The sequence below is a fragment of the Crocodylus porosus genome, unplaced genomic scaffold (assembly GCF_001723895.1).
Source record: "Crocodylus porosus isolate Cpor-Errol unplaced genomic scaffold, CroPor_comp1, whole genome shotgun sequence".
Classification (NCBI taxonomy): domain Eukaryota; kingdom Metazoa; phylum Chordata; order Crocodylia; family Crocodylidae; genus Crocodylus; species Crocodylus porosus.
This window is the reverse complement of record NW_017728906.1, coordinates 147,835,231-147,852,082: the sequence shown is the minus strand read 5'-3', so window position 1 is coordinate 147,852,082 and position 16,852 is coordinate 147,835,231. Positions and strand designations below refer to the sequence as shown.

Here is a 16,852-nt window from a genome sequence, read left to right as displayed (position 1 = left end):
TTTCCTGCTGTTCTTGGTGGATAAAACAGTCAGTGATTTCTTGAAATATATTATCCCGTTTAATTGCTTAATTCCAATGTATTCGGTTGGTTTGGTTTAAATATGATGGGTCTCGTTTATCACTCAGTTACATTGGCGTCACATTGGTAAGAGGGCAAAGAATCAGACTCCGTGGCTAGGGGCAGACATTCAAAAAGCCTGAGCCTGAACTGATTCAATCTTTGCAGGTTAGTCTAACCTGGATAGGCTGAACCGATTTGTAACCAGACAGACATTCTCTCTGGACTGAGGAAATGCAGATACATGCCTGCAGTGACTCAGGTTAGAAGCCGGGTGGTGCTAGAGAAGCCCTCTTTTCCCTTCTACAGTGCTGAGTTGAGGGGCAGGGGGGGCATGATGCTATAATTAGGGAGGGACCCACCCCCACCCCCCAGCAGCCCAGCAGGGAATGTTTATCACCCCAACTCATTGTTTATTACCCCATTAAGAAAACAACAGAGGGACATTACCAGAGCTACCTGTTGATTCTGCCTTTTTCTCCTGTGCCACAGCTCGGAGGTAGCCAGCGTGTGGTCTGCTAGCTAATGCTGAGAGGTGTCTGTGAGGGACAGGGGAATGCCAGCTTAGCAGAGAGTAGGGATAGGAGTGGAGGAGCAGAAGATAGGCAGATGCCTACAGAGACTGCTGGAATTGCAGCCAGGGAGCAGAGGGGAGCAGCCATTTCTGCTGTGGAGCAGAGAGCCCCACCCAGCCCAGAAAGCATGCTAGGGGAGTCTGGTTTAATTTAAACCAGCAAGGGGTCTGGGACAGACATTGTACAAACTGGTTGGAGCCAAATCAGTTAAGTCTGATACTACATTCAACCAGCTTTAGCTCAAACCAGTTTCAGTCATTTTCAAATTGTTTATGTGCACTGAACATCTCTTCTGTTACAGGTTTAAACCAGTTTCTGATCACTTAAGCTGGTATATGTGTAATGTCTGTCCCTAGCCCATAGGTCAAATCTATTTACATACCTATTGTCATCAAAATGTAAGCAGAACTCACAGGAGATCGATGGTAAGTTCCTAAACTAAAGGCATGACATGGTGTTGGGTTTTTGTACTATACTTCTCATCTCTATACAGATACAACATGTTTCATTTCAGTGATCCAGTCAGGTACAATTTAGAACTGTCTTTCATTTCTGATACAACATCACTCTTGCTGGAAAATGTTGAAGCTCACCTTTCCCAGCTCCAGGCTTAACTAAACATTTACCCTCAGACCTTGATTCTTCATGGTGAAACTGCCCTAGAAGGAACTGAGGATTTCTCCTCTTCTATACAGTACGTTCTCAGCCTATTGCCAGATTCAATATAGTCTCTTCTTCCTGTCCTGACAGATTTGCTCACTGACATGTAAAAAGAGACCAACTCCATGGCTTGAATCTGGCATAAGCCCTCCCAGTGGCTTGCACTGAGCAGTATTCTAGATAGGATAACTCTTGGCTCTCTCCCACTACCAAACCTGGACTCAGTGCTCTGGGTAGGCCTTCTATGGATAACCAGTGGCTAGCCTTACATGGCTATAAAAACCAGACATAATCTATCATGATAGGATCTGCTTGTTAAAGTAGTTGATTAGTAGAATATACCAAAGAGCAATAGTAATGGATAACTTGGCTACATTGAATATGTTGTAATAAAGTAAAATTATATTGCAGAAATGATATGATATGTTATGCTTGACAACAATTCATATTGAGATTCTATTAATGGTTTTGGTTTTTATTGACTTTTATATAATCCCGTTAGTGAGAGAGGAAATGTTTGTGGAAAATAATCTATAACATGTGATATGTTACCATTCTGGTAATAGATTATTATCTAGGAAGAAAAAGAGGGAATTCTGAATTGTTACCCCAGTGTGAATCTCTCTCCAGTTGTTAAAGAGCTATAGTTTCCTAAAGAAATATCCTTGGAGGACATCAGTAAGTAGAGCCTGGTCGGCTTCCTGGGTGGAGTGAACGAGGATTGTAGTGTACTTTATTGTTAACTTCCTAACACAGACAAATATTCTTCCTTCTCTTTAAAAACTCAGCAGTAAAAAACTATTTTAACATCTTTTAGCTATGCATGTATGTTGGAAAGCAAAATGTTTCACAGTGAGCAGAAATCCAGAAGGAACCATATTGTTGCCACTACGATCCACTTAAAAAGTAGTGAAGAATTTAAACAACTAAGTGACAGTTTCCTAGTTATACCCCATTCTGGCTACCACTACTAACTATTTCCCCAGTTTTCTCCTGTAGTTCTGTACCTCCTACATTCAAGTGGCATCTAACTTTTGCTATTCTATTCTACTTAGGTTTTGATATTGCATCTATGACCATAGCATATGAAAATGTTGCTGTATTCTCTTATGCTCTCCAAGTGGTTGAATTTCAGCCATACATGTAAGAACATAAGAACTGACATTTATTGGGTCAGATCACAGTCCATCTTGTCCATACCTTGTGTCACCCAGGGCAGAGAATGGATGCTGAATGGGAGAGTGAATTGGGTATGACCCGGGGGGAGGGGTTTCTACTTTTTCACTCCCACTTGCAGCCTCCAGCATTTAGAGTGTAGGAAGCTCTGATTCAGGAGCTATATCCCTAACTTTCCTCCAATAATTTGTTTAATTCCATTTTTGAATCAAGTTAAACTATCAGCTTCCACAACATCTTCCGACAACGAGTTCCATACTTTAATTACACACTGGGTGTGTCTACACATACATTTATGCTGGTTTAAATTTACTGTGCAGTAAATCACTCTGCAGTAAGTGGGAACAGGCTGGCGTCTACATGTGCAGGCATTAAAGTGCATTAATGTTGTGTGTGGACTGACTTAGGACCAACTTTAGTCCCAAGTCAGTCCACACACACAGTGTAACTGTGCAGTAAGGCTTCTACACGTGCATAACTGTACAATAACTAATTGGGCATAAATTTGATGCCTGCATAATGTAAGTATCAAATTTATGCTCAAGGTGACATAAGTTGCCATATTTACTGCATGGTATGGGCATTCACAGGTAGACACATGCCCATACTGAGCAGTAAATGCATTCATTTAGATGCGCCCACTGTGTGAAAAGAACTTCCTTTAGTTAGGTTTAAACTTATTACCTACTAGTTTCATTTTATGAAACTACTTCTTGTATTGTTAGAAATAGCAAACAATAAATCCCTATTTATCTCTTCGCCATTTAGTATTTTGTAAAGTCTTATCATGTCCCCCCTCAAAAATCTCTTTTTCTAAACCTAATATGCCTAGTTTCTTTAGTCTGTCCTCATACAAAAGCCCCTCTAACAGTTTGTTTACCCAAAACCCAAAAATACATTGTGCTAAATCCTGTCTGCCTATACACCTTTGCAAATCCTCAGTTTCTTCAGTTGGAATGGTGGAGGGGGTCACATGTGTGCCTTCACAAAGAGCAAATTCTAGCCCTCAGTTTCAAGCACTTTTGAGATCTTTCAGGAAATGAAAAGCTGTCTGCCATTCCAAGCCTCCTTTCTTTTCAACTGTGTAGGAGAAGCCATACATTGGAGGCAGTGTGGCTCCTCTGCATGGCAGCCAATGCATGGAGGTTTGGCTTTCCCCCCTGTGTCATGGAGCTGTGCCCTGCAAGAGTTCATTCCAGGTACTGTAAACGTGGACCTCAATAATATATCTGAATCTACTTTGTAATCAGACATTGTCTGAGAGACAGCATATATATATGATTACTGTAAACCACTTATTTGACAGAAAAGTGTTCTTGAGGAAAATAAAGACGTGTTGCCAGGAGACCATGGGGTAGCAAGGACTTTTCTATTGCTATGATTCACTTGCTGCATATTTAATATTACTGGCTAGTCCGTGTATATTTAAAATTAATTATAGGGCCCTTCTAGATCTTTGCACGTGGCTTTTTTTAAAATAAACAAATAACTATTGGTTTGAGGCTGTAGCCCAATTCAGTAGGTCAAGGCATATTTCAAAGCTGGCAGGATGTCTTCCATTTTTGATTAGTGATCAAGCTAATTGTAAAGGAATGGCTGGCTTTCAGAGTTGGGATTGTATTACAAGCCAACTGAGGGTAGGAATCAGGCTAAATGAACCTGATATAATGATTTATTTACATCAGCTCTGATGCATTTAGTAATCCATTATAATTGTATAGACACAGAATTCATTAGCTCTTCACAAAGTTGTGGTCCTTTCCAAGGCTTGAAAATTGTGATGAAACCATAAAACAATCATCTCTGTCAGGGGTGACTGGTACCTTCTCAGTCTGGGGAGGCACAATTTGTGGGGGAGCCTGGAGGCAGGCCAAAAGCCCCATATCCACTCCTATACTTCTGTGCCACAGCTTAGTGGCCTTCCCCCGCAACACGCTGCCAGCCCATGTGACAAAAAAACCTGCCCTGTCCTGAGCAGTGCTGAGTTGGGGCCAATCTCGGAGAGGGGAGCACGTTCCTCTCCCCTGTCCCGCCCTACCTATTACCTGTGATCTCTCTGAAGGCCTCATCCTCAGTGATGCTGAGGAACCTACTGTCTCACCAGAGGAGATAGGGTGCTTGGTTCATCATAGGATCAGGCTCCTATGCATTACTCAGTACAATAAAGTTAAATGCAATTACATTTATTTTATCTGAACTCTTATATAAAAAGGTTGTTAATTTCTGCATCATAATTAGAACTAATCACTAATTAAATCAAATTAGGAATTGCAAGTAAGGAATTGTATAAGATGGTTAGTTTGCTGTTTTAAGGCACTCTTATGTATGCTTATGACCATTTGGATTTTCTCCCTTGCTTTTTCTTTAATAGATCTCCATGTTTAACAGATTAACTACAGCTGCTCAGAAGAATGCAGGCTTTTACTTAAAAGAAAAATTATGACTTTTGATTAAAAACAAAACAAAACAAACCCCACCCCTCCATCCCCAAATTTTAAGTCAAATCCCAAAAATCACTATATGGAAAGTCAGTCAGAACCTGGTCATCAAATGGTCAAACCTGGTCATCTAAGGCTCAAAGAAATGGATCCCAAATATCTTTTTTTACTTGTTTTGTTTTGGATTCAGACACTACATCAGGTATCTTAACCTTTTTACCATAGCCAAAACCTTCATGTTCTGTGTTATCCAGACGTTTGTCACAGATCTTGCTCCTTTGATCTCTCTCCCACCAACACGCTGCTTGAAAATATCAGTGTGAATTTTTAAAGTTCAAATATATTTTTCGTATAGAAACATAGATCTCCAGTCTGTAAGAGTTCATTTAGCTGGGCTCAGTCACTGAGACTCCCTATAAACCAGTGGAATTGGTGGAGACTCAGGTGAAGATCATGTGTAGTATAGTTTATTCTACCAGGGAGTGTGTCAAATTCTAACACAAAAGTTCAATGAAGACCGGATAAATACCAGACCTCTTTCCCCACTGAGCCATCTGCCTATGCTGCCTCCTCTGGCCCAGATCTGACGATAGCCTGCTCATCTCATCTTGACACTGGACATCACAGAGGCACATTCCTATCTGAGACCTTCCTTAGGGGCATCAATTCAGCTGGATCCAGGAAGGAGACATAAGATCTGGCTTCTTGCTGAGTAATATGACCTGGGTAAGGGGGTGAGGAGAATGGGAAGAAATCAAATGTTTTATACATATACATACACATGCACATACACACACACATACATACATGCCTGATTAATTGCAACATTGCTGACAGCCAATGAGGCTGCATACTAATGAAATCACTGGTGAGATGGGAGACTGCACACTTGAAAAGCATCAAGCTGCACAGAAAACTAGCTGAACAATGATATAGTAGTACTAGTTGAAGCAGTGTGGGGCTATAAAAGCTGATGGGATGAGAAGCACTTCATGTCATGCATGAACTATGAAGTCAGAAGATAACATCTGTAATTACATTTGGAGCTCCAGAACCTTCTGATGACAGCTGTTGTCTCAGCTGAGATGTGATGGAGACTGGCATGGCTAGGGTTGAAAGAAGTGAAGAAATCTGAAACATTAGGGGTACTGGCTTAACCATGTCTACATTTCAAATCTCTCCTTTTTATGGATCATCATTTCCTTCCGGTAATCTGAGTGGAATTTAAGATGTTGATTATGAGCTGCAAAGTCCTAATTCATTTGGTACACAGCTTTCTAACAAACTGCCTCCAACCTGATACTGCCTGACCTGTGACCAAAGGCTTCAGCTATCACAGTTGTTTGGATCTGAAAGGGGGTGTTAGCACCCAGCAGTGCTGCTGCTGCTTTAGTCTGTTTCTACAAAAGGACTTCATGACAGCTTCACTGCCCATCAGAACCTAGCTTTGCTGACTTTCACAATGTGCTGCAAAGGTCAACTAATCTTCCGAGTCTTTGAGAAGAGCCAAGGATGCAGAATATGATGGCTGACTGAAGGCAATGACCTGATGGAAATTTGATATCCTATTTCGATACTGGAGATCTTTATTTTGTGACTGGATGCATTTAACATTTTTATCAGTAGTGCTTAAAAGGGACAGGACTCTGTGATTGAATAAGGTAAATAACATCAACCCCACATCATTTTGCTTCCTGTTGTTCCAGTGGTCCCCACTGAGTAGGATAGAGCTCAGCCACCTAGAGTCTCTTGTACTCTGCCAGCAACCTAGTCCAGGCTCCTGCTTGGGTCTCTGATGTACTGCATGGCCCATAAACATCTCATCATAACCCACTCCAGCCCCAGGTTTATTCTCTAGGCTCCAATTTCTTTCAGCTGTTGATATGCATAGCAATGCCAGCAGGCACTTACCCAGCAAGTTCTGGTGCTGGAGGTTGAGCACATACTGATGGTACAGCATTTTCCTCATAGGTCTGTTGTCATAAACTCTCATGATGCTGTAGAGGTAACACTTCTGTCCCCACTTTAGGTCCTGTCAGAGCAAGGCAGCATGCTACCCTTGGTTAACTGTAAGGCTACATTTACACCTGACTTAAAGGAGATTGGACGCAGACTTTGCTGGAGTTATTTGACCCCAGCAGTCTTTCCTGCCCAGAGCAGGGGGGCTGGACACGATGCTCTCATGAGGCCCCTTCCAGCCCTAAACTTCTGTGAATCTGTGATTCAAAACTGATCCATCCTGTACTGTGAGGAGTCTTTCAATAAGTCTACACCTTTAGCCAAGCAGAAGTTCAGTCCACATAGACTGGTTTAAAAATGGTGGAGCATGGTTTAACATAGACCTGGATGGATGTAGTATCAGAATTAAGCAACTTAGGTTAGACTGATCTATAATACTTCTGTACCAGATCAAGAAGTGTTGCACTGGGTCAAACTAGTGGCCCATCTAGTCCAGTACTCTGTCTCTGACACTGACAGAAATGGATGCTATAGAGCAGGGGTGGCCAGCCTGCGGCTCTGGAGCTGCATGCAGCTCTTCAGAAGTTAATATGCATCTCCTTGAATCTTTTCACAAGCACACATTGACCAGCTTCCATAGCCATTACATCACATCATGTGCTTGTGCAAAGATTCAAGGAGATGCATATTAACTACCAAAGAGCTGCATATGGTGTCAGAACTGCAGGTTGGCCAACCCTGCTACAGAGAGTGAGCACTGAACTGGAAATCTCTATAGTGATCTATTCCCTCTTCAGTATCCACCTTGGTATCCACCATTACTGGTTTAGAGATGCCAAAGGAAACTTCTCCAACCATTCTGTTCAATGCTCATTAATAGATCTATCATCCATAAATTTATCCAGTTCCTTTTTTAACCTGGCTATACTATGTGCCTCCACCATGTCATGTGGCAATGAATTTCATAAGTTAACTATGTGGTGCATTAAAAAGTACTTTCTCTTGTTAGTTTTAAACCTGTCACCCACTAATTTTAGCAGGTCTCCCCTGCTCCTAGTATTCTGGGACCTGGTGAAAAACAGTTTCTTGTTTAGATCTTCCTTCATGTTTTTATAAGCTTCTATCATATCCTCCTGTTAGCCTTCCCTTTTCCAAACTGAAGAGTCCTAGCCTTTTTAGTTTCTCCTCGTGTGGCAACTGCTCCATACCCGTGATGGTTTCAATTGCTCTTCTCTGTGCCTTTTCTAATTCTACTACATCTTTTCTGAGACACAAAGATGAGAACTGCACATGATATTCAAGATGTGGGTGCACCGTAGATTTGTATAATGGCATAAGGATGTTTTCCATTTTGTTCCCAATTCCATTCTGAACAATACCCAACATTTTACTGGCTTTTTTGATCACCATTGCACACTGAGCTGATGTTTTAAAAAAAACTATCTACAATGACTCATAACAGCTAGTTCAGAACTAAGGAATATGTACATATAGTTGAGGTTAGTCTTCACCAGGTACGTTACCTTGCACTTGTCAATGTTAAAGACTCATGGGCGTTATACTGTTACTTCATTTCTCCCTGCACAGTGTCAAAGTATTGACAAGGTAGAGCATACCACCATTTTTTTGGGCTGGGGAAAGGCTCTGACCCTCTAGCTGCCTGCTATTAGGGTAGTTTCCCTGACCTTTTAAAGTCAGATGCTTCTTTTCTTAAGTCTGATGCCTTCTCATGGCTCAGCCCTTTGCTAGGTCCTGGTGCACATATTATGTCGCTAGCTTGCTAGTTATCATACTGAATCTGGTTCCTGAGAAGCATTCTGCTGTAATAATTGGGGTCTATTAGGCCTTCTTCATCCATTGCAAGTTCAATGGTGGAAAAATTACCAAAGATATGTCAAATATTCCAATCACCTGTAACACCAAAAATTGATGGGAAAGGGGCAAATGGAAAAGAAAGGGACCAAATTAGTACAAATAAACAATTCAGAAAGACTGTGGAAATCATGTCTGGTAAATAAGAGGAGTGTGAGATCAGAAATTACTGTGTTAGAAATAAAAAAAAATTGGTGAACAAAATAATGAGAAAATGGGCTATTCTACCCATCTCTCTTTTTTGGGGCCTTAAAAAATTCTAGAGAAGAATGAAGGTTGAATGATTCACGGGGAAGAGGGAAAGGCTGTCAGGTGTCTGTGTCACTTTGGCAGCTCTGTCTTTTGTTTGCATGCCATAAAGGTCATGGCATCATATGACACTCTGACCTCAGCACACCAGTCTAGCAGCCTGGCCTTCACGACTCCATCAGCAAGGACCCTGGCTTGATATGCAAGACCCCACTGTATTTTCTCTTCCCCAATGCATTCTTTTTGTCATCACTATTTGTCTACTGCCTTAAATCATTCTTTCTCTTGCTCTTCTTATTTTTTAACTGATCCCGACACTGCCCACTGCCAGAAGGCTGAAGTAAGCCATTTTATGTGGCTCTGATCTGCCAGTAAACGGAAGGGACCTCATTAAGGCTCTTGGTTGACATCTCACACCAGAAAAGATAGCTGGAGTAACAGCTGTTCTAGCCAACTTGCCAGCCAGTAGTAATCATCCAAGAGTGACCCTGGATCTTGAGAAGAGTAATATGAGGCCATTTTTCCTCATTTTTTTCTACAGCCTCTTTTCTCCCTTTGTGTCTGTTTATCTGAGTGGTGTCCAACTGTTATTCTCAGAACTGAAGAACAGAACTTTCCTGCACACTAAGAAGGACTGCTTGGCAGAAACAAGTATGATCTACACATTACAATGCATTGTCATGCAGAGGAACCCAAGCTCTCCCTAATTCACATACTGGAGACAATCTAGTGTGGCATTCAGCTATGCTGATTAGTCCTTCTGAAGATCTTAATAGATTAGCTTGGGCCAAGAGCAGTGCTAGCACAGACTGCTTCTAGTAGCTAAACTAGCTTACTTGGTGTCAGCTGGGGTATCTCTGCACGGCACTGAATTATACAGTGTAGACTTACCCTAAGAAACTAACAAATATTTCCTCTCTGGGACATTGATGAGTTTTGATTAAGTTTATTTTATGTAACTACCTAATTGCAATGTTTTGTTTTGGGTCTTTTTATTCTGTGTGTTGGCTACCAAATTTCTATACAGTTTCATATTGTGTTTGCCATGGTAACCAAGAAAGGTGAGAGCACTACTCTCCAAACCCTATCTAATAGGTTAATATTACTCTATGATAAGATTATGCTAAGGCCGTTGACTCATTGTGCCCTTCCATTCCCTCAATGCTAACACAACAGCACTACCAGCAGAAAGTTTAATGAATGACAACATTAATGCCAAGGTGACAGTTTCATTGAAGAAGTTTTCATTTAAGGAAAGAATAGGTTCTTATATGCTATGTAAAATTGAGTCACGATTAAACTCTGTGAAAAGGAAATTTCTGTTTCATCTTAGGAAAGAAAGTGAGTGGACCACAGGGCAGTGAATGGAATACAGATAATCCATGTCTGGTTACCTTCAATAAGTAGGTATTCTGAGCAGATGGAGGAGCCTGTATGCCTAGAACTTTTGGAGAACGGTGGCGACCAGGATTCCTCTTCTGGTTCTCACCCATCCTTGCCTTCAGGCTCAAAAGAAGGGTTCCCTAAACACATAAAGAAAAGAAGGCTCTATGTCAATTATCACTCATGACTTTTCAGATGCCCCGGTGGTTGGAGCTCAGTGCCTACAACCAGCTGGAGAAAGCATAAAGAAAGAATTAGAACTGGACTGCTTCACCCACCTGGGATGGATTCAGAGTATAGTACTTAGAAAGAGAAAAACCAAAAGCAGAGTTCTTGTTTGTCTGTCTTTTTGTGGTGCAAATGCTTTGATCCCTTAACTGAACTGCAAACTGCTATCGCTTCAGAATAGACTTAGACAGCCTGAAGACCTCATACTCTGTTGTGCTAATGGAAACCTCTCTCTTTCTCTATCCAGATTCTCTTCACCCACAGGCAAGTGTGGGTGGTCTGAATTGCTAAATGCATCCTTATTTTCCATAGGTAAGTGTACAGTGTTTTACAGATTTACCGTCTGTACCAAAGGGTTTGCAGTCTAAGGTCAGATATTGACATTCTTTCTTACATTGTATAGCAGTTCCCCCACAATAAGTCCCAGTGCAGTCATGAGTTAAATCAGCATAAATTAAACTGGCATGACATAATGTAAGGAAAGGTGAAATGAGGAACAAGGGAAAGGAGGGGTGTTACACACAAAGCTGATAAAATTGCTGCTTTTATGTTTTGTGTCATTTTCCATCTTTTTACCTAGAAAGTGAGAAGGCAGCATGGGCATAGGTGTCAATGCTGGATAGACTGTAGGATCAGATGAATTTTGAGAAGGAAGGAGAAGAGAAAGAAAGTTACCTGGTGTATGGAGTCAGGTACAGGGGAAAAGCATAGGCTGCTTAAAGCAAATTGATATAATGCCATCTCTGCCCATGGTACACACACAGACAGCATGGCACATGTTAAATACTGCCCATGGAAGATAAACCTGACCAACATTCCTCCCTCTCCCTCTCCCTCTCCCTCTCCCTCTCCCTCCCCTTTTCAGCAAAACTGCTTCTACAGCTGTGTATGCTGCTGCTTAATACATAATGCCCACTGTGGCTACCTACACAGCTCTGGAGCTGTTGGCATTAAGTTTATAGTCCCGTATTTCGACATACCTTGAGTATAAAAGACTTCACATATAAAACAAATTCTATTCAGCTCTGACTCACCCCTGAAATGCAGCCTTGCTTTTCCACAGAAGAGAATATTAATATTAAATTCAGTTACTACCCAGGAACTGTGCCATTTTCATTGTGTTGACAAATATCCTAGCAACACAGAAGGAAAGAGAATTACAGAGAACTTTGGGTATTTGCCTAGGTGGCTTGAGCAACCCCTAGGTACTGCCACACTGTTTCTTAAGAGTGTCCACATCTTCGCTGTATAGCAATGCACCTGACCATTCCTACTCTCCTGGAGGCCTGGTTGCTCTCTGAACAACTAAATGAAACTTTTCTCACCCGTCATAAAACACTTGTGCACAGGCAGCTGGGGTTTTTGGGAGATGAAGCATGAATCAGTTTTGAAGAACACCTGCAATTACTCCATGCAGGGTTGCTGAGAAATAGAGCATCTCTATATTATGAGAAACAGATGGCTGACGGGCAGCTAGAGAGGTAGAAGGAATGGGGACCCAAATCAACCTGGCAAAAATGTTCTATGAATTTTCTTTCATATTTAGCAGCAAATATTCCTTAGCTCTGCTAGCAGGTGAGACTTGAAAACATGCCAACATGGCAAAAATCCCTTTGACTTTTGGTGCTTTTAAGTCAGTTGAAATCTCTCCCAGGGAATATCTCTAGTTGTGAATATTCGAGTGGACAAAATTTCAGGCAGGAATGTTTAGTGCTAAAGCATCTTTCCACTGAATGTTGCAGGATATTCATAGAAAGCAAATTTTAAATTCACAACCTTGAATCTTACTTCTGAGAGTTAATTTCATCCAGCCAGAAAATGGAAGCAAACAATGTGGCTTATGTCTTGTGTGACTTTAATTTTCCCAAAAAACTGATCGCAAAGATTCTACAGGCCAAGAATTATTTGCAGAAAGTATTTTCTAAATAACTGAAAATAATCAATGCATTTGAGAGAAGCATGATTAATTCATGAAACCATAAAAAGTGCTACATTCGTCAAACCATAGGCTCATCTAAGCCAGTATCCTGGGTCTGACAGTGGATGGAACAGGGAAGAGTATCTGTGCAGACTCTTCTGTTCTTTGCCCCTCTTCCATTAGTTTCCAGCATAATTTGGATGTCTAATACATTCTAATGTGTAGGTTTCACACATTGCTATAATCTTTGATGGATCTGCATGAATATGAACTTGGCTAAATTGCCATCTTGTGGCAGTGAATTCCACAAGTTAATTGCACTTTGTCTGAAAAATACCTCCCTTTTCTTTGTTTCAAACCTGCTTTCTAATAATTTAATTCCATGCTCCCTAGTCCTAGCACACTGAAAAATAGCAAATTCAAAGTGTTTATTTACCTCTTTTCACCAGTCACAATTTTATAGACTCTTATTTGATCCCTCCTGTGGATTTCTATAACTGAAAAGTCCTAGCCTATTTAGTCTCTCCTTGTATAGAAGTCCTTTCATACTCATGATCATCTTTGTTGCCTTTTGTGTATTTTCTACTTCTCCTGTATTCTTTTGGAGGTGTATGTGTGTTATGGAGGTGTATGTGTGCTGTGGAGGACGAGGGAGAAAGAACTTCACACAGTATTTAGGGTGTGGGTGTACTCTGGATTTATACAGCAGCAAAGAACAAACACCAAGAGTCCCTTGATTAAATAGAATCAATATTGCTACAGTTTAGGTCTCAGGCTGTAGTGGAAAGAGACTGATGTATTGTAAGTAGCATGCAGTAAGTACTGGTTCTTTTACAAATACATTATGGTGAGCATGACAAGTGCATAAAATACTCAGAGGATTTAACTGTATGTACCATTGTTCTATAGGTTTAGCATATAATTCTCACAATGTTACACTGCTGTTCACCACACAAATCTATGGAATAACCTTCCTTATGCCATATTACTATGGAGGTAAAACAATCTACTAATTAAGGCTCTGATTCTGTAATCATAGCTCACCTGACCAGGCTTCTAGCGTGGGCTAGGGTAACAGTCTTGACTTTATATGCTATTTGTAAGGGAAAAAAAAGAAGAGAAATTTGAACACTAGGGTCTGTATCCTACAGCTGTACCATATGAGGAACTGAACCTTTAAGCGGCTCACATAAGAAACATGTATAACCTCAACTCTCAATCATTAACAGAGTCAATCACCTAGTAATTGATGGACAAAGAATCCATCCCTTGAGCTGTGTCTAAACTAAAGCATAAACCCCTATGCCTTTTTTAAAATTAAAAAGACCTAGGTATTGCTTTAAGGAGTATACCTTGGGATTCGGTAGCAATGAATCCATATTTGCATACAGAAAACAGGAAGATGACCATTTCAACCCCATTGCTAAATATTTGGATTTTCAATTGCTGCATCAATGCAAACGTCTATACTAATTATATAAAAACATGAGCCAGTGTTCTTTAATTGAGTCAAGAAGTGTTTGCTGTTCATAAGGATGTTTGAAGAAGTTTCAGGGAAAGGGTATGGAATGGAGGAGCTTATGTATGCTAATAGAGCTTGCACAGATTCTTAGCTCTGTCTCATAACACTGCATTATCAGCAGGCCCTGGTTTTGGCTTCAAGGCATAGCTTCTTTCAAAGTGATGCAGTTTTCCAGTTCATTCATCTCTAGATTGGTGCCCTGCAATATATGCATAGGACCACCCATATTTCCTCCTCCCTCCCTTCCCCAACTTTTGATCCCCTAGAAGACCTCATTTTTTGTTTCATAAAACTATAGAAAAAATACAGCTGGAAGGGACTTGAGGGGCAAGTTCCCACAAGTGTGCATGTGAGGTTTGCAGCACCTCAAAGAGATACCATTGTCAAAAAAATGCTGCTAAAACAAAAGCAGCGTAGCACACATGACAGCAGTGTACACCACCAGAAACCAGAGCCTGGCCAGCCAGGTCAGACCCTAGGTTAGGTTGCTGGGGTCACTTTTGCTGGCCCCAGACTCCCCTACCCCACACAGGTCCATTTGCCATGCATTAGAGCAGTGTGCACGGGCATGCCTGGGAACAAATAGCAGCAGCACAAATACGCAAGAAATGCACATACCTGAACATGTGTGCTCATGGAGATACACCCCAGGAGGTCATCTAGTCCAACCCCTTATTCATGGTAGGCTCATTCCTACCAAACCATCCTATACAAGTGCCTATCTAACTTACTCATAAATCTACACAGTCAACCCTGCCACACAACTACAAGGCATGTTGTCCCAAAACACCAATAGCAGCCTAACTTGCCACAGATAAAGCAAGGGCTGTTAGTTTCAGTTTAGCTTTTCCTGCGTCCCTTGGATGCCGGTTAGTAGAGCTTTCCAGCTAATAAAGTCTCGGTTAACATAGCTTTGGCTGTATATACAAATTTATTTACATTAACTTATCACAAGGAAACAAACAGCATAAGCTTATATACAATATATATAAGTTATATACATACTTTTATATATATATCCAAACAAATAGCATAAACAATACCCTCTGGGTATTGCTATAAAACCTTATACCAATGCTCCAGATACAGGTAAGTCACAGGTAAGTATCTGATCTGAAAAGGTAAATCCCAAAATAAACATAGATAACCAACAAATAAACTATAGATAAGTATAGGTGAACAATAAGTAAGCCACAATACAAATAAACAAAAGGTGAATAATAGCAAATGGGGGTCCCAGCAGAGCCCTAACTCCCCCTCCCCTGTGGGAATCCCTTTTTCCCTGCAACCCACGGCTCCCCAGGCCTGGAGGGTGGCCCTCGTCCTCCACGCCAAGCTGCTCTCTCGCCTGTACTTCGGGTGGGGTTGCTGTCCCCTGGAATAGGGCTCTGCTTTGCAGGGCTTCTGGGGCCCCTGCTCAGCCCTGCCTGCTGGCTCAGTAGCCCAAACACTGCCTGGCTTCCTGGACTCAAAATTTTGCTATGGGTTGGAGGCCTGGGCTGCCTCATACAGCACCGGGGCTCGATCCACTCCCGGACCCTATGTGCGGTGCCTTCTGTACCGAGCTCCTGGCCTCATGCCAGAGGTTGGAGACCTGAGCCACCCAAAGGGCTCCAGAGATCCTGCTCCTTGTACTGGCGTGTGCACCATGTCTCTGGCCACACGCCAGAGGTTGCAGACCCAAGCCGCCTCACACAGCTCCCAGGGTCTGGACCCTGTGCTGCACGCCAAGAGCCTAGCTGTTGGAGCCGTCCACCGTTCTCTGCTGATGGAAGTCTTCAGGGGCACTTCTGGGCTACTGCTTCTCCCTGCTGAGCAGCTCTCCTCAGCTCTTCCAAGCCCCGGTCTTCTCTGTTCTCTGTCCCTGACGCATCTCTCCACAAGCAGCTCCTTTTACTCTCTTCAGGAGGCTCCACCCCCAAATTTCTGCCAGTCTCCAACCAGGTCCGAGGTTTCCTTCTTTTTTTTTTTCTCTTTGCCCCAAGCAGGGGTGGGACAAGCCCCTCCCAACAGTTACCTGATTGGTGGATGGGCTCCACCAATCATAAAGAGGATTCTCTGAGCTTGGACATGCTGGACTGTATTGGTACATTCACTACAGTTAGAAAGAAGTTAAAAGGAGCAATCAAAAATGCAAAAGGCCTGCAGGCAGATTGGAAGCTGTTTAAAAATACCGTATTAGAGGCTCAGGAAAAGTGCATACTGCAAATCAAAAAGGATACCAAGCGAGCAGTCCAATAAAACCCCTGTAACATTTAAGAGAGTTAAGGGTGCCATTCAAAGCAAAAAAGCATCCTTCAAAAAAAAAAATGGAAGGCAGGGCCCAGTGAGGAAAACAGGAAAGCTCACAACTTCTGATAGGTCAAATGTAAAAAGTGAGATAAGGAAGGCCAAAAAAGAATTTGAGAAGTGTCTTGAAAAACATGCTAAAGTTAACAATTAATACTTGTTTAAAGAATCAGAAGCAAGAAGCTAGTGAGAGGATAAGTGGGAACATTAGGTGACCAAGTTATACAAGATGTACTTTGAGAAGGGCTCCAGAGGTGATCCTGGGAACTCCAGATCAGTGAGTCTCACTTCCACACCTGGCAAGTTGATCGAATCCACAGTGTTAAAAAACACACCAGCAGCCACATGGACAAATATGATCTGGTGGGAAAGAGTCACTATGGTTTTGGAAAAGTAAAGCCTGCCCCACTGATCTTCTAGAGTTCATCGAGGGTACTAACAAGCACATAGACAAGGGGGATCCAGTTAACATAATATGTTTGGATTTTCAAAAAGATTTTGACAAGGTCAGTCATCAAAGTGTT

General features: G+C 41.8%; 1 protein-coding gene across 2 annotated transcripts; it reads right to left on the bottom strand.

Annotated features, from left to right (window-relative positions):
- Positions 1–4,637: 4,637 nt before the first annotated feature.
- Positions 4,638–13,612, bottom strand: FAM216B (family with sequence similarity 216 member B). Of its 2 annotated transcripts, none has more exons than XM_019529862.1 (4): positions 13,562–13,612; positions 10,383–10,511; positions 6,820–6,940; positions 4,638–5,630 (listed from the first exon to the last, which is right to left on the bottom strand). In XM_019529862.1, the coding sequence occupies exons 2-4, from the start codon at positions 10,479–10,481 to the stop codon at positions 5,530–5,532; spliced, it is 321 nt and encodes a 106-aa protein (XP_019385407.1). In that variant the 5' UTR covers positions 10,482–10,511; positions 13,562–13,612; the 3' UTR covers positions 4,638–5,529. The 2 variants fall into 2 exon arrangements, with proteins under 2 accessions (XP_019385407.1, XP_019385406.1); XM_019529861.1 differs by lacking the exon at positions 13,562–13,612 and adding an exon at positions 11,634–11,724.
- Positions 13,613–16,852: the final 3,240 nt, after the last annotated feature.

Coding starts and splice junctions, on each gene's coding strand:
- FAM216B (XM_019529862.1), bottom strand. CDS start 10,481: ATGGGTGAGAACCAGAAGAGGAATCCTGGTCGCCACCGTTCTCCAAAA. Junction 6,941..10,382: donor AGAATACCTACTTATTGAAG/GTAACCAGACAT, acceptor TTGCTCTGACAG/GACCTAAAGTGGGGACAGAA. Junction 5,631..6,819: donor CCAGCACCAGAACTTGCTGG/GTAAGTGCCTGC, acceptor CCCCTTACCCAG/GTCATATTACTCAGCAAGAA.